A 26,518-nucleotide genomic window follows, 5' to 3' on the forward strand; every position below is an offset into this window, starting at 1 on the left:
TAGTAGTTGTGAAGCAAAGCTGAGGAAATATCTCGTTAATTTTCCGAAGTGAAACTCCCTTCAGCACATAGAATGAAGCTAAGCTTATTTTCTGACAGTTTTGAGAAGGTTTAACTAAAGGTTTTACTAAAACATGTCTGAAACTTTTCTTAAAATAGGAATTGCAGTTGTTAACTGGAGTTGTAAAGCCTTGCTGCCATTTCACTGCATGACAAATTATTGATTATTGATGCATGTCACTGAATACTCAATATCAGTTACATTTTCACTTGCCTGCTTTCCATTTATGTATGGCTACATATAAAGTTTAACAATTGTATGTGATAAACAGAAAGGAAGGACATTAGGACAAAAACAAGAGAAACAAGACTTTTATTTTAAAAATATTTCACTGCTAATACAATACACTTTTACCATATTTATAGCAAAGAATTCTTACATGATAGAATAAACAGATTTATGATACAATTTTTTATAAGAAATATTTAACATGTAAATCCTTGTAGTGTAAAAACACCAACCACTAAAACATAAATGGCATTCAAAGAAAAGCTTGGGATGATACCAGTGTATGATGAAACATATAAAACCTTGAGAACTGTAATGCCTGCTGTGGGTAATAGAAGCAATTAACATCTGGCTGATCAAGACTGCCGAAGGGTTGTGAGCTTGATCCCAGCCTCCTGAATGAGGTTTTACGCTGTTGCATGTCACTTATATCCACACAGGGTTTGTCTAGGCCTTTCTGATATGGCTTCCTGGCAGTCGTCACAGACAGCAGATGTGAAATTGTCACCATTGTCGCTGAAATCCCCTCCGGAACCCACTCCGATTTTCCACAGGGGCTCTCACAAGGGCCAAGGTAAGTCGCTGAAATCCACCGGACCGCCCAGTCCAGCGTCGGCTTCCAAAAGACTCATGATGACGGCCATAGCTGCCTCATCGTTGCTGGGGCTGCTGGAGCCTTGGTCATTGTCTATCATGTCTATACCAATGTGAGAGTTATCACCTGTCACGCAGGAGAGGAAACAAGAAATGAGCCGTGCTTTTATCAAACTGCCGATACTAGAGAGCTGAAATACTTGGAGTAGGATATAATCAATTTGAACAGCCAAAGGATCTCTATACACCCCTCAATTGAACTCTTAGAAACTACACTAAAATTCACTTACTGGTTCCAAATAAGTAAAAGCATAATATTATATAACCCAATTAAGCAATTAACAATGAAGTACTAAAAAACTGACAATTCAGTCATGAAACATATTCTGTGCAGACAATAGAGGTGAGATTAGAGGCCATTAAGAAACTGTAATTTTATAATGGTAATAGTTTAAAATAAAGCAAATCAAAGGTTTACAGTTTCAGGAAAATATACTGTGCTGACAAATAGCAGAGGGAAGGATTAATATGGAAGCAGTACAGAATAGTCAAAGTTTAAATGTACTTTGCTTGAAGCACAGAACATAATTATCCCCAGATAAATCAAATCAGAGTCTAGAAAGCAGAAGCCAGAACTGGTTTAGTCAATTAAGAAAAATATAAGGAGAAGCACAGCGCTTTAAAAGTGATTAAAAAAGTAAATAATTCAGTTAAAGAAAAGGAATAGAATGAATTTCAAGTACAGAGATACTAGGCTAAGAAAGGGAAAGGGAGGGTACTTGTAAAGTCAAGCCAGTGGACCGCCTCAAAATCATAAACACAAGCACAAGCGCTTCTAAAACAGAACCAGGGCATTTTTTACCAAAAGTATAATAGAAGTGTGGAGCAAATTACTCAGCTGATACCCTGGCAGGTCCATTCGATACTGACAAACAGGCTTGACGAACCTCCTCTTACTTGAAACTTGAAGATTTTAGGTGTATTTTGTATTAGGTTTTTTTTAACCTGATCATTTTGCCATCTGAATTGTAAGTGGCAGTTGCTGCGAGTCTACAAGGTCACTTCTTCCCACAAAGTAACGGTCGAGTCCACACTTACTAAGTAAGGAGTTGTTGTCCGAGTAGGGGTAACCTATTGAGTCTGGGCCTTGTCCAGGCACTAATCCTGCCGAGGGAATGTCTGGGGTTCCTCCGTTGAGTATCTGGAAAAACCAATAGGGAAAGAATTCATATCTGGCTGCCCATAATACCTACGTTCTGCACACACATTGTGATACCACAAGCGTACATGAAAGGAATCCGTTTATGCAATGATTCAAAATCATTATTGAATTAAGGGGAATAGAAAAGATATTGCTTGGTTCCCTTTTGTTACAGTATAAGAAGATACAGAAAAACAAATACTTTCAAAATCGAGTAGGCGGCTGCGTCAGCATGCGTAGGCTGCAAAAGTACAAGGAAAGGTTTATTCCTGTGCTGAAAAGAGAAGAAAAGAAACACAACAATTCGGCTGTGGAGCCTTCTTCGGGTTCTTCTTCACACACCCGAAGAAGGCTCCACAGCCGAAAGTTCTCTTTTCAGCATGGAATAAACCTTTCCTTGTTACATTCCAAATCATATTTCTGGTTATCTTGTAACTTTTAAAACTAGCTTTTTAACAGACTTACAGACACGGTTAAGAAGTAAACTTTGTTTTTAAAGAGGCACAGATCCCCTGTCAAGAACCACAACAATATGGTTCTTTTTGGGAAGAACATTCAGCTATTAAACGAAAGACTTAAGCTCTCGATATTCTGCTCTTTTTTTCAGGTCTTTTGTAGACCTCGTAAGCCCAGCCCCCACGGTGCTGCGTGCCTCTGTGTAAATGCAGACTGGAGACTGGAGGTGTGCGACAACATAGGCCATGAGGGCCCTCCCTGCCAGAGCCGCTCTCACCTTCTTGCCCCCTGGGGAGGAGGTGTCCGGAGGGGGGGTGCTGGTGATGTTAAGCGGGCTGGATCCGCAGCTGGAAGGCGATGACCCTCTAATCCTGTTAAAGCCAAAGGCCAGCTCATTAAGACAGAACAGCACGCCACCACCCCTCAGGGGACGAGTGCAGCCAAGACGATGAGGTTCGACGGACAGGAAGTCTGTTATAGCAGGTCAGTGCTGTTATTTTTTTAATTAATGTAGATCTTTGCTGGAAAGTGTGCGCCTGTACCTGCTAAATAGTATGGGTGAGCTACACTCTGTGATTAACCTCGCTGCTTACAGAAACAACTATTTTTGTGGGTGTACAAAAACGTTTACAAATGTGTTTTCTTTGGGAAAAAAAAATAAATGTGCAACCGCAAACGTAAAGGTTTGTTAAGCTCCAGTAGCTGGGTCAGTGCACTGGTCTCTCCTCTAGCCTGAGGCCCTTGACTCACCGCTGTATCTCCATCACTTCCTCGGCGATCATGCGGCCGATCTTCCCGGCTCCGGCTCGCGTGCCGCCCGGGATTCCTGGGACCGTCTGCAGAGCTCGCTTCCCTGCTCCTGAAGCCAAGCGAGACCCCCGTCATTCTTCCGCTAAGTTCAAGCCCTCTCGAAAAGCTATACAGGACTAAACAGCTTACACTTGACTCCCCAAAAAACCTGACAAAAGGCCATTGTGCATACGACTCATAATACATATATCTTCAAATTCAAACAAGACTTTACCCCATTATTCAACTGAGCACCAAACCCATCTGAGCTAAACTTTAACACAATATTTCTTTGAAACACTCTTGTAAAGCTGACATGTGGCAGTTCAGATGTTGAGGCATAGGATATTATATGGAGAATTTCAATTATTTCTTAATTTTCCCTTTAATCACATTTTAATCCAACTTCCAGTGAGAATATCAATTTAACAGAGAGGTTTATGCTTAAGAGTTGTAAATGAGAAGATTAAGTTTCCTGGCTTTATATTAATTTGCAATCAGTATTGCTTTGCATCACAGTCACTGGTGGGACAATATCACCTTCCCATGAGTTTGTTTTGCGCTAAAGGTGATAATAATGGCATTCATGTTTGCAGGTATTCTACAGATGTAGAAATTGTCTTTCTAAAATGAAATACAGAGATGCACCTTGTGAATGTTTCATAAAATACCACAAGAGATGCGTAACAAAGGACCGTTGATGTGTGTGGTTTCAGGCAGTGAAGATGCCTTCACTTCAACTCTATGTGGTACTGCAAAAAGCAAAGCCCAGAAAATGGTAGGGGATTAAAATTAAAACCTGAACAGTTTCCATGGAGCTCAATGTGACATGTTAAAGGTGTTGAAATGGGAGAATATTAGAAAATTCTTTACATTAGCATGTGCCTCACCTTATCAGCCATCATTACTGTAGACATATTGTAATATAGCTAGGGATCGGTTGCTTTTAAAACCCTTTATCATCAATGTGGGATGACTCAGAACTGTCTTTTAACCATCTAGATACATCTGAAAGGGAAATGAAGAAAAGCAGGAGGCTGCATACCTTCTCCTGCTTGTAGTACACTGTCCATACTGTGGGGGGAAGCAGCGAGCTGTGGAAAGCTTGGGTCTGTTGCATCAAGCGTGCTGCCACTGAAACAACAAGCTGTTTTCAGTATTCGCATCTGTAAGTTCATTTCTTTACACAAATACAGCCACCTTACGGAAATGCTTACTCAAAATGCTGCAACACTATTGGCAGGATATTATAACTGATTAATAATTTATTTCCACAGCAAAGCAAATGTCGTTAAAATTCTAAATTAAATAACAAAATCCACATTTGGATTTACGGCGAAAAAAAATCTCTCGGCCTTTACTAGTAGTCCTTCCACAAATAGCCTCAATCACATTTCAGTAAACATCAACAAATACCTTTCTTAGAACAAACAAGTGACTTGTGCACTAAAATGAAGACAGCTGCCTGCTTTGTGATTGCTCTCAAATCCATGTGTCGGAATGTTTTTGAGGTATAAAAAATGTTATCACTTACGAAACAACTGTGTTTGTAGAAACAATATATTCAACTTCTTTGGTCCAGGGATTCATGAAACTGAACCAGCGGCTTCTCAGAGTAATGAAAGAGCCGTCTTTAATTTTGAATTTGTAACAATTCGTCGTTATTTTTTCTCTCGTCTGCAGCACTGAAAAAAACATGCACAATCATAAATGAACTGTATATTAATTCATTTTTAATGATTATATTTGCCTGTCAGGTTTATCATCAGTTTGGTCAATGTGAAATAGTTAAACACCCTTTTTTCCACAGAGAATACCATTTTAGAGATTTTCAGGAATTTAATGTGTTTAATAAATATTTTCTGCTCTTTTGATTTTTTGCTGTACCTTGTCGATGGCACTCTGCCAGGTGACCAATGTCATCTTGGTGGAAATATTCATAAAACGATGTGCCCAGTAGCTCCTGGGGTAAATAGGCAAGAATTGCTGTTGCCCTAAAAGAAATTAGTCAGTATGCTGTTATGATATCAGGAAGAGTGGTTACATTTACTTATATACAAGACTATTTTGAAAGCAAAACGTTCTAGATTTATATGTATTGCCAACATATTTTCAAGTTACATAGGAATTGTATGCTTGAAATTCTTAAACCTGAAAAGAAAAGCATTTTGAGGCAATGTGCTATCTTAAAATCTCTTATTGTGTCGAAGGAATAATCTCAGAGTCTATACTGCATCGTCTTCACTCTCTCTCTGCTGGAAGGACTGCACTGCGGTTAAGATGGGAAAATTAACAGCACTTTACATGAGCACAAGCTGTCACACTAATTTGAGTTTCAGTCAGTCTCGGGACTTGTTGAGGTCACCCAGGTTAAAAGCAAAATCCCATTAGGAAGGTACGGTAATCCTTTGAACTCTCATTAAAACCTTGTTCATTCTGCTAAAGAGGGCGGGAAATAACGAGTCTTGATTTCCCAAAGGGTTGATGAGGATGGTGACAAAAAAGCACCCCCGAGACGCTCAGTTTTGATTTAACCGTCGAGTTCTCACCTCTGATCTACGAATACAAACTTCCCGTCTATCGCGTGTCGAGAGACGTATTCTGTGGGCTTTACCCGAATGTCTCCGTTCATCGGCTGGGGTACTATGTGGGGGTGCAGGCGTCCGATTGCTACAAGGCAGCTGAGATTGCATCCCTCGTTGTCGGGTTCATTGTCTTCATCCAAACCCATTTTTGTAGGCGGCCAGCTTTTCAAGTAGCCAGTGCTGTGGATTGTGCAAAAGCTTTTGCGGTCTGCTGTGGTGGAAACAGACATAACAGCCAGCAGGTTTTAAAGTCCATTTCCAGAAAACAAAATCTAAAGCCTACACTACAGATGCAAGAACTAGGAGAATAATTAAATACATTTCAGAACCCTCAACATTAATGGGAAATGATTCTATGGTGCAGACAATTTTTTTTATAAATTGGCTGGGATAATGGCCTTACCTTTCTTTTTTGAACACGTGGAGGGGAATTCCTTATCTTCTACTTTGACCGAAGGCCTGTTGCATTTCATCCTGCAGAAGAAGGAGCGTCTTGCACCAGCGCACAGTCTCGACGGGCCGGGTGTTATGTCTGTCTTCACCGGAAGGCCAGCTATGAGTACAACACGTCGTTAGGGTACAGCACTGGGTCCCCACAGGATGTAAAAACATCAAGTCTATAGCCGCTAACTTTAGCAAAGCTGTCATTTAGTTCTACACACAGGTGGGTCCCAGCTGAAAAACTGGTGCAAGCCACTGCTCTAGCATTAGGACAGAGCTCCAAATAAGCAAGACACACTGATAGAAACTAGTGAACCCAAAGACCAGATTCTGGTGGCATGGTGGGATTTTTAAACAGTATTGTGAAAAACTAAGAGAAAATAAATCCCTCATTGTTACTGTTGCAAGGTCAGCACAAACATTGTTACTGTTACTTGCCACTCTATGAAATGAGTGGCAAGTAACAGTGAGCCTGAGAGTAGGATTTAAACATTGACCAACTCACAGGATAAATCACTAGTTGGCTTTACAAAATCATGTAGTGTATGCAATATAAATCACACCACTGAGTGTATGTACTGTACTGTAGTTTGCTGCAACTTGCACAAACAGAAAACAGAAACACTGTACTTTTGGCATCTATGAGTCTTTCCCGTGGTGCTGTGTCTGATGAGGACAGCTGCTCCTTTACTTTGGCAATGTCTTTAGGATGCAGGTAATCAAACAAACTCTGACCTATAAGGTCATTCTGCATGAAGGAAAAACAAAGACAAGTCCCATTAGTACTAACCATCCTTCACTTATGTTCTATTACATACTGTATACTTACAATTCACAAAAACATTCTAGATCAACATAAGCATTTGCTATATTGAGCTCCTGATTTCCTACCTGCTTCTGGATTTTTCAGTGGCAAAGTAACATTCCATTTCCACCTCTCCTGTGGCTACATTCGGAAATTAGCCCTCTTGTGCATGACTGATTCTGTTCACTTCTGTATACATTTAATCTTATCCCACTGTTAGTCGATATGTTTTACCTTTAAACAAGTACCTTTACTATTTGTCACATTGGAATGTGAAAGGCAATATACAGTACCATCTAATAAAAATAAATAACAATAGACGCCCAAACCTAGGGCACTAGTTGACCTTACCTTTGCCCCATGTTTACAACAACATGCAAAAATCTGCATGTTACTAAATCATATAGCTGTGTGGAAATTATAATACAAGTACTGTATCACCTTGAACTGCTGTTCTCATTTACAATATAATTGTGCTTTGTCTACAATAAACAGACCAAAAAAACAAACATCTATTGCAAAATTGTAAACAAACAACATCTATGATTTAAAAAAGAGAGCTAACATTTCAATCTTTGTGTCCTTGTAAAATTTTATTAAAAATGCAAGCATCATCTTGAGAGATTGAGGCCACTTTCTTATTGTGTAAAAAACCCAACTTTTGACATTGCTGACCCCAGATTTCTTGCCTTTTCAGTGAACATACCTGGCTGTAGTTTAGAATTTTATAGACCGACTCCGATACAAACAGTATCTTGCCGCGATCACAGCCCACAACAAACAGAAAGCCATCAGCAGCCTGCGGGAAAAGCAGTGATCATGTCAGAAAGGTTCTGACATGTTCTCCGTCGCCACACATTTGCGAAAAGAGACATTGGACCGTGCACCCATAGCAAGCCTACCCTCAGTATTAGGTGTTTGAGCTCATCGTCCGATAGGAACGCGGGTTTGTAGTTGGCTTCTGTGTATGGATTTGCAGCACCTGAAGCATAAGAAGATTGGAAAATTATTTCACATATCCCTTCAAGTCCAGCTTCAGTGTGATTTTTAAGTTTTGTTGTTGCATCATTTCCAGAGGTGCAAACATGGACTGGAAGTAACAAGAAAAACCGGACATGTACTGTGATTCAGAACAAATTTGAAAAAACTGGATTAATATTAATGATTCAGAGATTTATGAGATGGGTTATGAAATGGATCCGTTAAGACTCCAGTAGGAGATACTGGGAGAGGTGGATTAGTTTTACTACTCAATAATAATATTGATTTTTATGTTTATTCTTTTTCCTCTATCCTCATTTCTCCCTAACTTCAAACTGGAAAGGAATGTGAATTAGCAGACTTTATACTTATTCATATTTATAAGTATTCTTATAATACTTGATGTTTTGTGATGACTTACAACTTAATTTCTGATCATCTTTGCATGTTTCTAAAAAATAACAAAATACAAGTAATAAAAAAAAGAAATCTAGAAACTGGCAGTCTGTACACTGAAATGTAACCTACGATGGCCCTTGGTTTCTCACCTCTTAGTGTCTTCATATGTTGTACAGCCATTCGTAGCACCGTAAGTTTGTCCAGTTTTCTGGACATGGCGTTGCAAGTAGGCACTAAGGAGGCTAATTCGTCAATAAAACTGTTCATTTTATCTCGGCGCCTCTTTTCAATTTGACTGTGAGCCTCCCTGCACCAAAATTAAAAAAAATCAAAAGTCAGGTTTTGATGAACCAAACTGAATTTCATTTAAATTTACTTTTAAGCCTGGTGGTCATGTAATCAGGTGCAATAATCTCTTTTACAGGAGAGACCGGACCAAACAGACAGAAAGTATAAACACCAAACTTAAATAATAATAAGACTTTTGTCAGGTGACATACTTGGACCTTCATTACTAAGATCAAACTGTTGTTAACGTCTAATCGCAGTGAGGTAAATGCCAAGTGCTTATTGATAAAACAGTTGTAAACCCCATCAATAAAATGGATGTAAATCCTAAGCAAAGGTTTGGCATTTGTACTTTAAAATCAAACTTATGTTTTTAAATTAAAGAGAATTTTACATTTTCAAATAACAATACCAAGTCAGTTGTCCCAATACAGAACATTTATTCACCAGAACTATGGCAAGAAGACAAGGCAGCATCTTCCAGTTATAATAAAAGCAAAGTTAAGAAGATCTCTCCCCACCCCCACCACCACACCCCTAATGTCAAGGAGAGTTAAAAATAAACAAACATACCTGGCATTCTTGATTCGACCTTGCTGATCTGTACAGTCCCTGAAAGCAAAAGGGGAAAAGTATAATACTGAAGAGATCTCCATTATTGATGTTTTATACAATGCAGGCTGTAAGGGAAAACCATCCCAGCCCCAGTTTCTAAAGCGCTTCATCCAGTACAGGGTCACGGGGGAGCTGCAGTCTAGCCTGGCAAGCAACAGGCATGAGGCGGGATACACTCTGGACAGGATGCCAGTCCGTCACAGGGCACAGACGCACACCAGGGCCAATATTACAGAAGCCATTTACATGTCAGGGCGAACTGTTCACCCCTAAATTAAGCCTGGCCACTTCTTGACAATATAAATATGAAAATATTTAAACAGCTACATTGACAACTACTGCAGTACTACTGTTGACGTGTATTAATATAGAAAAGTGACATTATGTGAAATGAATACAGTCTACAGTTTTACTTGCCCTTTTAATGTAATGAATATCTTTAGCCATCTTGTAACAACAAAAAATGTTAAATGTTTACTGTACCTTCCTAGTTGTTTGTCCTTGTCTGTGTCCATACTATCCCTAAAAGAAATCCAAGAGTGCACACGTTGGCATTTTTGAAACACGGAATAAGAGAGAGAAGAAGCTGCAGAGGTTTGCTTGACTTTTGAGGTTATGCTTTATACAAGAGCTGATGAACATCTGATGTGCTGGATGCATGTGGATCAATTTAAAAAATGTCCAATTAATCCTTTTCATGTAATAACACTTCTTGTATGTGAAATGCAACACCCTATTAGTAAGACAAAAATCTAGCACCTATATTTTACCCACAGTTGCCATTTCCTCTGCATTGACTTCAAGATTGGAACCGCAAGAACATATGTGATCTTCACACTTTCTAGGTTTCTCAGTGTGATGGGCATGAAGGTTTGCAAGAAGGGACATTGCTTCCTGCTGTGCAGAAAAGGAGTGGGTCGGTCCCAGGCAGAAAAATATTGATGGTTGAACTTTTTAAACTTTTTACAAACTTTAAAAGGTTTTTGGTATAATGTTTTTCACTACAGTGAAATGTATCCTAATAATCACCATCTAATTTTGAAACCATAGAGCAGAAAAAAATAGCTGAACATAAGTTAGTGTGCAAATATCTAAATTATTTCCAAATTCAGATTCACACCAAACGTTTTATTTGTAAAAACAGTTGTTAACAGGCAATTGAGCAAGTCACTAAGAATTTTCTTAATTCCTGCAAGCAGGGCAATTATTAAAATAGATGTTTCAAATACTGAAAAAGTCAGTGTAGCAGATTAAGGTAATAATATTCATTTCTATAAGTCAAAGTCAAATACTGGGTAAACCTATTTCTTTTGTAATGAAATAATATTAAAACTCAGCTCATGAGGTATTGGTTAAGGTTCTCAAACAGATACATTATATGTCCATTAGAGTGACTTAGACAAGTCAAGTTTTAAAAAGAGACTGTTTCTTCAAGTCAAAGCCTTGCAGTCACGTTCACTGACCTGTTCTTCTCATTATCTGTTTTTCTTTCAGCATCCATAAAAAAGCATGATTTCGCTAATGAAGGGGAACTTAACCTGGAAATGTGACCCTGAAGCCACAGTGCTTGGTAATCATGCTGTCTGAATTCTGTGGCATATGATCTGAGGGGACACAATTTTTTTTCTGGAACTTCAGAAAACAATAGCAGGTACATTTCTATCGTCGTCCTCTTGCTTCTAAATCACATTTACTAACAAACAGAACTATTGGCCACATTACGCCTTCTAAATAAAATGAAATTTCCACCAGAAATGTGACTTAAAGGTGAGATCTTACAACTGAGAGGCTGTCAGTTTAGCAAACAGACAATGCCAATCTTTTGCCATTACTTCAAACATGTCTCATGAAACAATTCTAAGACAGTCTCAGGTAACGCCTAACCGTGTGTGGCTTTAAATATGAGGGGCTAAGGGTGCTTTGAATACAGGTTAAGGCCTGTTTTTTGTTATCACGCTTTCTATTTTAGAATCAGTAAATGATATTCATACTTACTCAAAAGAAAAGCCATCAATTCTGAAAAGGCAAGGACAGCCATTTGTTACTCATTCATAGGATATTACTAATATTACTCACTGCATATAAATGCGATCTAGCCATTAAAAATCTTAACTACAATTTAAATTCCATTGCACAAATTGCTTCTTTTAGCAGTGTAGGTTGAGTTAATGAATATGCACTTTAATTTTTAAAATTTAAAATTTAATTTTTAGTCTGACAAAGTGAGAAAATATTTTGTATTGTATTGAAAATACTAAACAATAAAAACAGAATGTTTTAAAGCATTAGCTTATATACATCAAGACTTAGGAAATTAAAAAAGAAAATATTAAACACACGTTTTGGTTTGAAATGTAAATACCACTTGCCTCTATACACTGAAAACATTAACTCCACTTATTTTGATACCAAAATTCGATTTTCGAACCAAGGTTTTCTTGCTGAATTTCAAGCTGAATACTTGTCAAAGTATGACATGTTTTTGGGATAGGAAGTAATTATTAGAAATAAAAGGAAGAGTGTACCACAGCTACACAACCTGCCACATTCTATTGATTCTTAAAATCAACACCAAATTGTGAAGATGCTGAAGGGCGCATGCTTCATTTTTAAACAGCCAACTTTCAGCTTCATTATCTACCAAAGACAAATAAATTCGACAGCAAAGGTCTGAATTGCTGCTGTGGACAGTTAGAGCTGATTATATTTGTAAAACAGGAAGCAGGCCGGGAGATACAGATGCTCCTCTGCGCGTGTTTCAGGTGACTGGGGAGGAAGCAGGGCCGGAGGGAGCCGCTGTACTTACTGGTAGTCTGTGGAACTGCCCTTCCTCTTGCGCGTGAAGTCCATGCCGGGGGCGCTGAGAGAGCTGCTGATGAGGTCAGTGGGTCCCGGGGACATGAACTCACTCATGGTTGAAGAAATGTCCATTCTTTGGTCTGCCATTAGATCTGAAGCGATAGATATAAAAAAAACAATCACGTTTCCCCCAAAACGAATAAGCTTGCAACTGTGTGAACATCTGGCAGAACTTCAGCAGGGCAAAGGACCAAAAAAACTCTTACCCAGGTGTCTCTCAATAAGGTGGCAACTTTTAGCATGTTTTTGCTTCCTACAATTAGGAGACAAGACTTTCCTTGTAAATTCAGCCGACTGCCGATTCCTCTCACCAGTGCACACCGACACCCTTTATCCTGTTCCTTCAGACACACGAGAGGTTGTGCCAGTGGCCAGATGCAAGAGCAAGGGGCCTCTAAACTGGATTGATCAGTTACCAGCAGCCAAATGGGCTCCAAAGGGCAATAGATAACACCTTTCTGTTTTTAACCTCCATGTTCTTTTGCTAGCTTTAACAATTGCTAGTGATAATGTTTAGTAAGATGTATAGTTGTCAGAAAATTTTAAAATTGTGTTATAGACAGAATTAAATTAAAATTCAGTCATGAAATGCATCTGTACAAAAGGTATGTACAATTCACTTGAGTATTTCTAAACAGCACTTGAAATAAAATATAATCAATTTTACTGTAAATCTTTCTGGCATAGTCTGGTCAAATACAACAGACATATCAGTGCTATTTTTATTTTTGTCTTTTAATGTAACATGTATGGCACTGGGACCTTGACAAACCAGTACAGTTATAGATCACTCCCCTGCCTCTTGTTCAGCCAACTCCAGAACCTCTGATCGCAGTAGTGCTTATCAACTTATTAAAAAACTCACCACAATGTTCACTCAAGCCTGTTGTTCTCAAAGCATCTCACTCCATTCTGTCTGAAAGGAAAAACAAGAACGCTCAATGTGGACATGGCTTTCATCTCAAGAAGCAAAGCAGCTCATTATTTTGATTTTGAGAGCTCATCGGCTCTAGCAGGACCTCAGAAGATGTTTTTTAGCATTAACAGGTACTACTGCTCTTTTAAAAGAAACCGCCGGAGTTTATGAGAAAGTAACAGCTAATATTATTCCGGCACTCCTCCCTCCATACACTTCTACATCTCACACAAGCCCCGAAACAGTCAGGGGTGCCCTTATGAAACGAGGTCAGGCAAAGCCTGAAAGAACTGTAAATTAGTGCAACATTCTTCAAAAGAAAAACTGGAAAGGTGGTGTTATAAAGTGTGAGCAGTAAAATAATAATGCAACAGAAAGAAAAATAATATACTAATTTGGAGTATGTGAAAGCACCACACTAAGTAACTGCTAAAACTGGCAGAATGCACCTTAAACTCTTCAGAATCATACTAGTGTTTTATGACCCATATGGTATTCACATTGCTGGCTTATTGAAAAGGTCCATTTCTACTTAACTATTTGTACAGCAGGTTCCAAAAACCTACTGAAAAAAGATGTTCCAAAATTCTTAGCTAAAAAATGAAGACTTTCTATGGATTAATTTAAAAACAGGCTCCTAAAGTTTTATTAGCCTTAGTCCTTCTCATTAGTGCCATATACTTTCCAAAGCAAATCAGTATTCCTGACTGGAAGGCTGACCACCTACTGTACCTCAGATGTTGTGGCCAGGCTGGCACAGTATACGCAGCTCTTGAAACCTACCCCTGAAGAGTACTTTGTGTTTCAGATTTTAGACTCCCAAAGTTCTTATTCTGCTGTTAAAGTATAACTAAATGTAAAAAGTTTCAATGACAAACAGGTTAGGGTTTTCGTGCTTGTGCATTGTAGATCACACATCTGATATTAGAAAATTATCATCCTACATATCATTATTTAAATTAAGCTATAACTGTGTTCTGCAAAGTAGTATTATTAATGTTAAGGAGTTTATTTGTGGTGGGCTGAGGCTTGTCAAAGAATTACTTGAATGGAATTAAATCAGAAAAAAGAGCAGTGACTAAAGCACCATTTAATCGATTTTTGTAAACACGCAAAACACATAATTTCTTCTATTAGGACCAAAGTAATCAAATTTACTGAAGAACGTTCTCAGAGATCCAGCATCACTGAACACAGGCTGTGACTGATTCCCCTGTTGTTTTTAGATTTCACAGAGGTAAAAAAACGCTATTGATCACTAGATCTCAATTTCTCAAACCAAACTAGGAAACAGAATTCTTTCCAGGTCCTCCTTCTACTGAGTGAATTAAAAATATATTTATGGGATTTGGTTTCCACACAGGTATTACATTTACTACTTATAAATCTATCACTGTCATTGTGGGAACTTAGTGCTCTCAGCTCTCAGAATAGAACGAAAGGAATTTAGGGAAATGAAAAGGACTGCTTCCAGAATTTTAGACTTGAAAAAACAAAAAGCATGCAGGCGTCTATGTACTGTAGCAAGTAATCAGATTTAGACAATAAATATGGAATATCAAACAGGTGTAACAGATCCTATACTCATAATGTATATTGTATATCTCAATCTTAATTGATCATTTTAAGGATATTTGTACATAAGTTTCCTCTGTAGGAATTTGTCTTGAAGTGCTTGGGCTAAGATATTTTTTTACAACCCGCTGATGTTGATATTCCATGTTATTTAAATAATACATCTAAATGAATTGCAGGCACTGACTTCACTAAGCCAACTATGTGTCTTTTTTTCCTGCTAATTTTCTGTGCTCTGCTTGCTTTTTGTCCTGTTATAAATGAAATGTATTTAATTTTTTTTATTTTTACCAACCAGAAGAGTAGATGGAAACAAAAGCTCTAGCTCATACTCTTTACATCTCAACACTGATTCTCTTCAATTCACATGTGCTCAAATCAGACCAGACAAATTAAATGTCCTTGGTTTATTTTAAACTGTTGTTGGCCTTCCTAAGAAATCCTTATTTCATCACCCATGGTGTAGAATGTCTTATTATGCCAGTTTGTCAGCACTGTCAAAAACAAGAGTGATATGCATTTAATGGCCATCCACTAAAAAAAACATTCAAATTGTACACATAATTCACTTCTCTCCTAATGGACAAAGCTGCCTCATTTGTAGCTGTTTTCAACTGCTGTTTTAGTTCTCTGAATAGCCTTTCACTTAACACGAACCTAACACCAGCAAACAGTGACCCAGTAGGGGAGTCAGATCAGCTAATTAATGGTCCTCATTTGGTTGCCAGGATACCTCAAGGACCTGCTTCACGATGTCCCATCTAGGCCACTTCCGGATTAAACTGCCCCGAGACAGAGAACAGACGATCTGAACCATACCACAGACTATTAATATTGATTGGGGAAGGTTTTTGCACTTTCACAAAGCAGTTCCTTGGTGAGCTGCAAACGGGGACGGCCAAGTAGCGTCCTGCTGGCCTGCGGAGCTGAAATATCAAAGAATTGAGGTGGCAAACGCCAGAGACAGAAGGCTGCTCTGCTCATCTCCCAGTTTTCTATGAGGCTTGGTCATGTGACTGTGTTAATCATGCAAAGAGCTAATCTCATGATCACTCTTGCACCTCACAGAGAGAGAGAAATTAGGGTCAGGGTGAAAGTAGGTCAGTTGAATCAGCCTGTTTGCTTAAAAAGCAAATACTGTTCAGGTTTCTCCAATTTATTGAAAGGTTACCTACTGGGTTTGACAGATTTTTTTTACAGCCATGAACTGTCCACCATATTTATCCCCTCATCTGTATTTTGTCGCCGTCATGTACCATCTCACGCCTTTTAAGTATAAGGCAAGGCAGTGTCCAACAGGTGTTTCAATTAGAGCTAGAACACTCATCATTAAGCTCCTGCATTCAAGCAGTGTTTCCTCATAAAACGCCCTTGCCCTCCTTGTCTTTCCTGAGCGATTCTCCATCTTATGCCTTGTGGCGCAGTCCTTCCCCACTTCAACAGCTCTTCGCTCTGCTTCCTGCACCACTTAACATCTTCCCACACACACGCACCTTCTGACAGGTTTGGAGTTTTTTTTATATAGTCCTACACTTCAACAAAACAATCAACATTTCTTGGACTGACTGCAGCAGCTGAATTCCGTGACACATAAGGAGTGTGTGGGGATAAAAAAAACAATCAACTCCTTCAGTCTTCACTGCCCCCATGATAAACCATTATCGGGAAACGCCCATCTTGAACCAAAGTACTTTTCGTCTCCATTTCATTTTCACTTCCTGGGTGTTGATAGTCTCCTGCTTAAAGGGACCTACTTTTAACTTCTCTGCTTTTTTCTGCACTTGTACATTTTAACATCTGAAAGAATATGAACCTTTTACCTAACTTTTTTATCTGCATGTAGATTTCCCTTAGTATTTATATTGTTTCATGCAATTCCTTTTAGAAAACTAGGTTTTTGTGAAACTGTTTAGTAAAAAAAAAGGGCTATTAATGGCTATGTAATTTGGAAGCTTTTGAATCATGCCAAGTCTCGGCTGTTCTAGAACATCGTCAAAAGGCACTTATGTAATCAGAAAATCAGCGCTCTCCTTGAATAGACCAAGTCTGGAAAATCTCACAAAATGGGTTTGTATTAAAAACCTTTTAGCTACTCAATGTTTAACAAAAAACCCATATATGACTACTTTAGAATCACGTAATTCTGTCTGCTTATAACTTTCATTTAAAATCAGATTTTTCTCATAAATAAATTTTTAGTTTTATCTTGGGACAGGATATCTTTGGTTTCGTTTGACACACAGAAAAGGTAGATTTATGAATTGCGTCACAATCTTTTTGTTTTTTTTCCATTTCAGAGACATTTGGGCGGATTAATCTCTCTCTGGATATTAAAGCCAATTTTTGGCAAAGTATTTTCTGTTGTGCCTTCTCTTTTTAATTGAAATGTTGAATTGATTATATGATACATGAATGCACCATTTTAAATTCTTAAAGATACAAAAGGTCTGAACTGCATAACTACATATAAAAGGAGCTGGGGAGGCAGAGTTGCTGATTTCAGTCTTACATTGCAGAGTTCCCATCCTTTTGGACTCTGAAGAAGCAGAGGAGAAGACAGGTGGAGTAGGTAATTAGGTAACGACCATGTGTAACCTGCAGACCCTGACAGATAGGGGACTGAAAACCAGAGCACATTCACTTGGACGCAGTGAAAGTCGCTCTGCCTGAGACTTCTTGCCCCCTGGAGGTACAGAATCTCCTACCCTACCAGATTAAACACTGCAAAAGTGCCCTGCAGCTTGTTTGTGCTGCTGTATCCTGACTCTACGATTCACATTCCTTAAGAAGTCAACAATCAGGAAATCTTTTCTTTTCCCTGGTCATGAAGAACAAGACAAATATTTTCACCCTGCAAGCTGCAGCTGGGAACCCACTGAAGCTCAGCAGGTGTGCGTCTGGGCAGTACCTGGATGAGAGACCTCCTGGGACAGCTAAGCTGCTGCTGGAAGAGGTGCTAGTGGGGCCACTAGGGGGCGCTCACCCTGTGTCTGTGTGGGTCCTAATGCCTCAGTATAGTGACGGGCACAATATCCCATAAAAAAGGCACCATCCATTTTATGGATGAGGTACTGGGGTACCAGGGTGTTTCTCAAAAAGAGTAGGAGTTTTAACCCCAGTGTGCTGGCCAAATTTCTCCCTGGCCTTAACCTATCATGGCCTGCTAATAATCCCCATCTCTGAACTTCATCACTCTGTTCTCCTCCCCACAGACAGCTGATGTGTGGTGAGCATTCCAGCGCACTATGCTTGCTGTAACATCATCTAGGAGGGACTACACACTGGTGTAGTGTGTAGTGTGTAGTGTGTAGGTGGTGGTGGAGGGGACACCCCATTACATGTAAAACACTTTGAGTGGAGTGTCCAGAAAAGCTCTATAAAAGTGCAAAGATTATTATTAATGTCTCATTCTACAACTTGTATATTTGATTCTCACTGTGTCCAAATCCACCTCACCATACTATACCTCTTAATGCAAGTTAAACTTCTATAAAAAAACCAAAGTAATAGGAGTTCATATCTGAACAAAAAAGAGGAAACATTTGAGCAGTACATTTTAACATGGATTTGAACTCAAAAACACTTGTATTTTTTCTAAGGTTATTACTTTACTTCACTGTATGATGTTAATGGATGGTATTACTGGCCACCTGCCTCAAGGAACTGAATATATTAGACAACAACTCAATCCAAAAACAGTAAAAGCTCCAAACACTTCCTTCTTTCTCCTTAACTACATTAAAACATACACGTCTCACAAGAAGACTTAATAAATGCTCATTTACCCACCTAAGTTTAAGATGTAATTTACTGGTGTAAGCCAAAGTATACAGCAATTTTCACTTTCACTCTGGGAATATTGATATTTACTAGCTCTGCAGTACATAGGCACTGCAGGATTACAGAATGGTGAACAAAGCTCAGGAAAATTACCATGGTGATGAAATACAGTATTAAATCACTTTCCCTAAAATGGATAGGATGTTCTCTTAAATTCAGTCTTCTATATGCCAGTGAAAATGTGTTACCACTTACAGTACCAGCTCTTACATTCTTGAAAGGCCCTTTTGAAATTAAATAACAGCAATTGAAGCCACTAAGTTGCTCTCCACAACTAAAATATATTCAACAAGTGACAATGGAAATGTACACAACTTCAGCTGCATTATGTACGATTTGCGGTCATTGTAAAAAATATATTTCTCTATCTTTTGTCCATAGTAATACGAGAGTAGCTGAACACACAGTTACACTTCCTTCCCAAAGTAACACATTGTGTGGCCTAACAGCCTGAAATCAAGACACATTAAATCAGAATTTATTTTAGCTTTGTTTACACATTGTAACACATAACCGCCAAGTGAAAAACAAATGCTCCAACATGTAAAAAGGACTTACAAATGAAAATAAAAATAAAAAAGGGGTTGGATAAATGCACACACCCCTTAGTAACAGCATTTGTAAATTAGCTCTGGTGTAACCAATTGTCTTTCAAACCACACAACAAGTTAATTAGCCTTCACCTGTGTTCAGCTGTAGAGAATCTGATGATTTCAGAATGAAATCGGCTACTCCTGTGGGTCTCCTCTACTAGGTACTGCATCCAGAAGCCATGTGGAAAAAAGTTGTATGGTCTGATGAAACCAGATAGAACGTTTTGGCCTGAATACAAAACCTTACGTTTGGCGAAAACCCAGTATTGCACATCACCCACAGAGTACCATCCCTACTGTAAAGCATTCTGTTCTGGGGGTGTTTGCAGGAGGCACTGGTCAGGACTGAAAGGAAACTGGATGGAGCAAAATACAGACATTCCTGAAGAACACCTGCTGCCCTCTGCAAGGAAGCTGAAATTACAAAGGACGTTTACCTTTCTATGATCATGACAATGATCCTAAGCATGCATGAAAGCAAGAGTTGAATTGCTAAGAAACAAAAAGCTAAACATCCTTAAGTGGCTCAGACAGAGCCCTGACCTCCATTCAATTGAAAATCTGTGGACTGACCTGAAGGCTGCAGTCCATCAACAGTCCCCTTGTAGCCTGACTGTTCTTGAGCAGTTCTGTAAGGAGGAATGGACAAGCACTACCAAGTCTAGGTGTGCTAAGTTGGTACAGACCTATACAAGCAGAATAATGGCCATAATTCATGCAAAAAGTGCTTCCGCCAACTACTAACTCAAGGGTGTGTAGACTTATGCAACCCATTTTTCTAGGTTTGTATTTGTGATTACTTTTCAGAATGTATTTGTTTTTCACTTGAAGGTTGTGTGTTATGACGTGTAAACAAAGGTAAAATAATTTTGGGTTTAATACGTCTTGATAAAACACCTTACAGTATATTAATTTAAGATTCTACAAAAATGGATGAAGATACAGTACATTAGCTTGCATTTTTATGTTAAAACTGATTAAAAATAATTGCTAAAGTCATTTAATTAACAGTACTAATTCTTATCAAATAAATATTTAATATATCGTTTGGCATTATTCTCCACTGTCATCTCAGGACCTTTGTGTCCAATTAGGCAATACATTGATTTCTAAAGCAACTCTAATCCACTGCTGTTCTGTTACGGGTTTTAAAAAATCATCTTGTCCCCAGTAGTAACACAAGATAAACAATTATGACACTGAATTTCTACATTCAATTTCACAGTCAAGCAGACAATGAGAGGGGGCCACTCAGGGGCTATTATTGTAGACCTAGGCAGCTCTGTGCCTTGTAACTACCAAAGAGCTAGATAAGCCACATGCACTCCTCCTGTTCGTAACTGTTCTTCTGGAGCATTTCCACATTCTGCACTGCTGATGTTCAATTCATTGTTCAAGATCAGTTCCTTTATTGTGTCGATCATAACAAACAGCAGACTGTAAAAAGTCTTGGTATTTTTATTGTTTAAGTGCTATATTACATTTGTTCAGGAGGCATTCTCTAGATGCATGATAAAATAATACAACACAGCAGTTACTGTACATATTCAACTGGCTTGATTTACTGTATTCTGTGCAGTATACTGTATGGTCATTTCTGAGTGACCAGAACACTTTCCTCTTTTTTCCCATCTGTTACAGCAGCAACAAGATATTCACTCAAATGAGACTACAGCATCAAGCAGCTCCCAAATATACTTATTTGCTTTTTTTCTAATTAAAAATTTTTACATGTATTCTCTGTGACTGATGGTGCCAGCTCTATAGATTTTTTTTAGAAACCCAGTCTGAGGGGCACAAGTCCAAGCCTACAGTGTACCACTGCAGTCTGGGCGGAGTCATTGACCAGGATGCTACAGATGACAGCGTACAGTTGGTTAAGTACTGCCACGATTGGCAAGCTTAAACCAGTCAGGACATTCTTGACATCTGTGCATTCTGTGACTTGCCATGTGTTGGTGGGATGGCAGTGCTGTCAGCGAGAGCCACATCACTACTCCAACCAACGCTCAATCTTCTGCAGCAAGCATGACAAATGGCAGATGGCTTTGACAACAGCACGTTTTAGAGGAATGCTTACGCAGTCCTCACCTCCCGCACGTTGTTACAAGCGCTGGAGCAGTCAAGCAGAATCGTTTAACAGCTGATGAATTTAAAACCAGGAGAGCAGAAAAGGCAAAAACAGCTGGACAGCCCTAGAAATGGAAAATAAAAACAATCCCCTTATGTCTAAGCATCAGGTGCAATTCTAATATTGCACCAAGGCTTATTTTATCTCACTGGTAAAATGCTTTGTTCTACTGTAGTCAAGAACAATACACTATAGTAAGGTTATGTGTAAGTGATCAAGAACCTAATCCTAAAATAAACTGTGTTGCAAACTAATACAATGATAACATATTTAGAGACTGTAAACAAGGCATCTGATCAGACATCCTAGTTTACAATAATGTCATTTACATTTTAAAGTACTCTTCGGTGTACAATAAGTCTCCATTTCACTCCTTTGAAACACTTCTTTTAAATATTTATTTTCAAGGAAAAGGTCAGATTAACCTCTTTAACAGAATGCCCTGACTTTAGTTAATGGTAGTGCAATAGGAAGCAATTGGAAAGGCAGCTGTTGCTGTTATTGAGATTGATCCCAACAGTATATACAGTACATACTCTTACACTATAGTGTCACTGGTGTCAGGTAAACTGGAATAAAGACAAATACCTTGAGCCTGCACATAATGCAGTCTGTTATAAGTTACAGCTTTAAAAGGTGTTCATGGCAGAAGAGCATAAAGCTTAACTGAATTAATAAAAATGGTTAAACCAGCTTGCTTTGGCGAGTAAGCTGCAAATGTCTTACATTTTCAATGGCCTTCGAAAAGCCAGCTGCACTACTACACTGTCGCAGTAAGCTGACTACACACTTAATGGATACACTGCTGAATGACAATGCATTTCCCGAGACACATATAGCCTGCTATATATGGAACTGTATCTGTTTCTATAGAAATACTGAAACCAATGTACCCAATCCATTTGCTCAGATGCAGTATGTAGTATCTAGGAAAAACGCACAGTAACACGATGAGGGTAGGGACATGTGCTAAGCAAATACATCATAACAGAGCAATACGTAACCAGTAGCTTTTGCAGACTGTTATTACTGTAGATAAGCACCACACAACATGCTTTACGTTACAGAAATCTTTGACAAATGTGATATTAAAAATAAGTCAAGTTCACTTAAACTTTAAACTAAATGAACTCAGGAGAAATATTCCAGTAATTTCACCCACAAGAAAAGCGCTGTATGTAACCTTTCAATTTTATGGATATAAAGCTACTATAAATTGCACAAAAACAGGGGTATGAAATAATTTACTCCTACATATTTAAATATTTAAGCAATTACGTAGCTTTTAAAGAGAGAGTTACCATGCCTGTGTAGAACCATCAACTATTAAGAGAGATCTTACCTAACCTTTATGCACAGTACAGTCATGTATATGAAGATCATAAAGCACAATACACAATATTGGAGATACACAGCAAAACACCTTATGTTCCAAAATGGAAGGGGAAAAAAATCAGTGTAACACAGTTATGTTTCAGTGACAGTAAACATCCAACTACAGTAGATCAGGTTTTCCATGACATTCATTCTACAGAAAATAATAAAAAATGCTATTGGATTGTTAGTGACTCAACCAACGCTCATCATAATGTTTTTTTAAATAGCCCCTATCCTACCTTGGACATGTGAACGTCTATGTTGTCTTTTCAGATTAGCTTAATTGACATTTCAGCACAGTCTAATATTTGACACTCCTCTAGCATTTTAAGCAATGACAAGGATGGAAAGCATTTCCTGTATAACACAAGACGTTTTATAGGGCTAAATATCATCTGAAAATGACAGGGTGCCTCAATCCTAGTGATGGTAACCTGCGTGTCTGCTTGTTTACCATCTAAATGGACTTTCAGTTACTTTAACTGAACAACTGGACCGTTTTAAAGGTGACTTTCCAGTATGTGTCAAGTAATTGAATGTTGAATGAGTGTACAGTATATGTGCAAAGAGAAATGCGATTAATTCCAGGAATTAATATGTTTCCAAAAAGAGGTGCAAGAGAAGAACTGCCAGTGTGCGCTAGCTGCAGGGGAGCCAGTAAAGGCGAGTTCGGCACCAAGAAACAGAAAGAAGAGACGCAGGTTTCATGTGCAAAGAGTGCTCTGCAGCCGAAAGGCCAAGTTCCTTCATTCCATTTTTCAGCATTGAATTAACTTTTACTTATTCATTTCCAAATGGGTCTGACAAATAAATTGGTTAGATCTGGGTCTGAATTAAACAATAAAGCGATCTGCTGGAAAAACAAACCAGTATACAATGAGGTCAAAAGGACCCAGACTGTGAACTCAGGTTCGGCGGGAGTGTGTGTTGGTGTTGATATAGTTGAATGGACTTTGTTTAGAAAATATTTTTATTGTCCTTATCATTTTAAAGTCATTTCCTTCTTTCTCCTTCCCCCCAGAGAGGTACTGCAGCGTATAACTACTGAGCCTGTAGGTGCATTGGAATAACATGCCCAAAATTCATGCAGCGTGCTATTTTGGTGTCTTCTTATTAAATGTCCAACTACCACACTTGGAAGTGCCCTGCAAAAGATAATTCCTGGTGATACTGTACAAATGGAAATCAGCCGAGGTCTGCTTCGTGTCAGAAAAATGTATGAAATACAGCATCGAGCCAATTCACCTGGTGTGAGAGAAATGAATTTCAGCTGAAAGATGGCTACAACTGTGCGTGTATCACTCAAACTTTTCATAATCAAAACTGACTGACTGATTTGCGATCCATCTTTAATTGAAGAAAGTACTGCATAAAGTAACTTAAATCCTTAACAGACCAAAGGTATCTGGATTGCACAGTAATACAGTTCAGACCTATATAATCACACTGGTTATGTAAACAGGTTTCATACAAGAACAGGCTCTACAATAGTTTTGTTGTTGTAAGAGCAATCACTTTGAATGGAACTGTATGTTTTTTAGTTCTTTCTGACTTGGGAACACCGGCACTGACTGAATAGCTGTGTTATTATTTACCTTATGAGGGGTGTACGTCAATAAATATTACTTTTTCTTCCCCGAAACACAAGTAACGGTCTCTGAGCTTGCTCTCTACAAATCCACAGAAATATATTTCCTATCTCCTCGTAATACGATGTTTTGCTATAAATTCTTCCCGTGAAATTTTACGCAGATTTCTATTGTCATATGCGATTGAAATAAAATAGCAATTTTAAAATGATTAAAATGGTTTCCATGTACAGTGCAAGCACTTTTATAACAACAGTGGTGCTTCAAACAGTACAGTACTTTCCATACGGATAAGGACTCCACTGGAACTTTGCAACGACTATTAAAGGTAGTATTATTGTACTTACAGTAGTATTATTATATATAAACAGCCAAACCGCGATACATAAGTATACTATTACATGGCACTACAGAAGAAAGAAGCTCCCAAACATCAGAAGCTGAACAGTTAAATATTCTCATGCGTAATACTAGCCAGACACGGAGAAGTAAATGAGCAAAATTTAGACACGACAATAATGAGCAGGCTAACTGTACAATCCCGGTCAGTAAATTCCTGACTTTGGTGGCCAAAGATCAGCTTAATTGTGCATAAGTTCAACAAATATAGGCAATTATAAAAACGTAACGCAGGACGAATCACAAACTGTTTCCTTGGAATTAATTTCTTAGGAGTCCCAAGCTAGCTGACTAAAAGAGCCCTTTAACTCCTTATCTTCCGGAATCGCCGGAATATTAAATACAAGGACACCTACAACGAGGGTGAAACGATTATATTTTTTTTCCATCCACAGAGCACAAAACAGGCAGCCAGACCCAAACTAACAATAACCAACAATCTGATATTGTTTTAAATTGCAGAAATCAGCTGACGGTTTCTTGCTGGAAATGCAACCTCTCGTTAATTGTTTCCGTGAAAGGCAACAAGAGTGTGGTGAGGCCTAAAAGAGCAAATAAATAGAACAATCCTACCTCGCAACAATGTAACAGGTAGTTAGAAGATGAAAGGAGGCCAATGTCTTGGGGGAAATGACAAATTCCCAAGTACGGTAATAGTCCCTACAGAATCGCCTCCGTGAACACTGACAGCTGTCAGTTTGCCTGTTGACGGCTACGAAACCAACTGGCTACACATTACATGCTTAGATATGAAATAAAGCATTTTTTCACACCACCTCCGAGTATCTGAATGTGGGCAACATTTGACCCCAATAAAAAACCCTATCAACGCGCCCGTGCGATGTACCATATTTAAAAGAAACGCACGCGTTTTCTGAAGAGCTTAAGATCTTAAATAACAAGCAGTCGTGTAGATGTATACACGTTATTTTTTTTTTACAAAACACTATCCATGTTCAGTTTGGCACATGAGAAATGTGGAGCAAAACCCCGATTTCTTGAGGCCACTGTAAAAGAAAACAGACTTTATCCTTCGCAATATTAAAGCACATCCTACGCCTTTAAAGTTATATATATACATAAGGATTGCCCCTCCTCCCGAAATCGGCAATATATCCTGATTTGGAACAACACGTTACATTACAGTGTTACCTGCTTTTATGCCTGCGATCTCTCCTTATCAATATAGAGAACCAAGCCGTAAAATACTGTGTATTGTACTTACGTGATGAAAGTTAAATAAGCACATTTAAATACAGGGTAACATGGACGGTGATAAACAGCAGCAGTCTGTGACCTACTTTCTCCCTTCTGTAACTGTCGTCGCACCACTAACCTACTTTTCAACCAATTATGTCTTTGGAGCGGCCTGCATAGTCCTCGCAGCCAATCGCGCCGGGCTCCGGCAGCGCATGGCCAATCTCGCAGGGCCGGATAAAACAAAGAGAGCATTTCGCGTTGCGCTCCAGACCAGGGGCGCGCAATCTCGGAGAGGCACGGCCAATAGGAGGAGGCTTAGGAAAGCGAAGGAGGAAGGAAGCCTTCCGCCGATTTGGAAAAATGGTGAATCACCGAGCGCTGAAGGAGAAATGTATCCACGACTTCGGAGCCGTGCGCGACCGTGGCACCCAGCTGCGGAACCCGATTATTCAGGCGCCCTGTGTGGCCATAAAGTTGCACGGCTTGATTCGGATGGTTGCCTTGGCTGTAGTCGCAGCTCACACAGATGGAGCCAAGAAGTAGACTTTGATCTTAAAACCCACCCATTTCACTGACCCGTGTGAATTTCAAGAAGAG

At 38.9% G+C, this 26,518-nt stretch overlaps 1 protein-coding gene across 6 annotated transcripts; it reads right to left on the reverse strand.

The window, feature by feature from the left end:
- Positions 1-357: 357 nt before the first annotated feature.
- Positions 358-26,044, reverse strand: bmal1a (basic helix-loop-helix ARNT like 1a). 6 transcript variants are annotated; one of them, XM_088934845.1, is made up of 20 exons: positions 25,947-26,044; positions 13,167-13,217; positions 12,249-12,393; positions 11,438-11,458; positions 10,906-11,046; positions 9,926-9,964; positions 9,401-9,439; positions 8,689-8,846; positions 8,062-8,141; positions 7,866-7,958; positions 6,985-7,102; positions 6,317-6,466; positions 5,878-6,124; positions 5,216-5,322; positions 4,863-5,013; positions 4,374-4,462; positions 3,290-3,398; positions 2,817-2,910; positions 1,981-2,083; positions 358-1,009 (listed from the first exon to the last, which is right to left on the reverse strand). In XM_088934845.1, the coding sequence occupies exons 3-20, from the start codon at positions 12,386-12,388 to the stop codon at positions 849-851; spliced, it is 2,040 nt and encodes a 679-aa protein (XP_088790971.1). In that variant the 5' UTR covers positions 12,389-12,393; positions 13,167-13,217; positions 25,947-26,044; the 3' UTR covers positions 358-848. The 6 variants fall into 6 exon arrangements, with proteins under 6 accessions (XP_088790971.1, XP_088790972.1, XP_088790973.1 ...); XM_088934846.1 differs by having other exon boundaries at positions 13,167-13,213; positions 25,947-26,036; XM_088934847.1 differs by lacking the exon at positions 25,947-26,044 and adding an exon at positions 25,295-25,321.
- Between the last annotated feature and the right edge of the window lie 474 nt (positions 26,045-26,518).

The sequence above is a fragment of the Atractosteus spatula genome, chromosome 16 (genome assembly GCF_055471065.1).
Source record: "Atractosteus spatula isolate fAtrSpa1 chromosome 16, fAtrSpa1.hap1, whole genome shotgun sequence".
NCBI lineage: Eukaryota > Metazoa > Chordata > Actinopteri > Semionotiformes > Lepisosteidae > Atractosteus > Atractosteus spatula.

Bases quoted from the DNA above. Each gene is read 5' to 3' on its own strand.
- bmal1a (XM_088934845.1), bottom strand. From the start codon at position 12,388: ATGGCAGACCAAAGAATGGACATTTCTTCAACCATGAGTGAGTTCATG. The intron at 9,965-10,905 runs GTCAGTGAACGT...GATTTCTTTTAG, and splicing joins ACAGATAATGAGAAGAACAG to GGATAGTATGGACACAGACA. The intron at 9,440-9,925 runs GTACAGTAAACA...TTTTGCTTTCAG, and splicing joins AAGGACAAACAACTAGGAAG to GGACTGTACAGATCAGCAAG.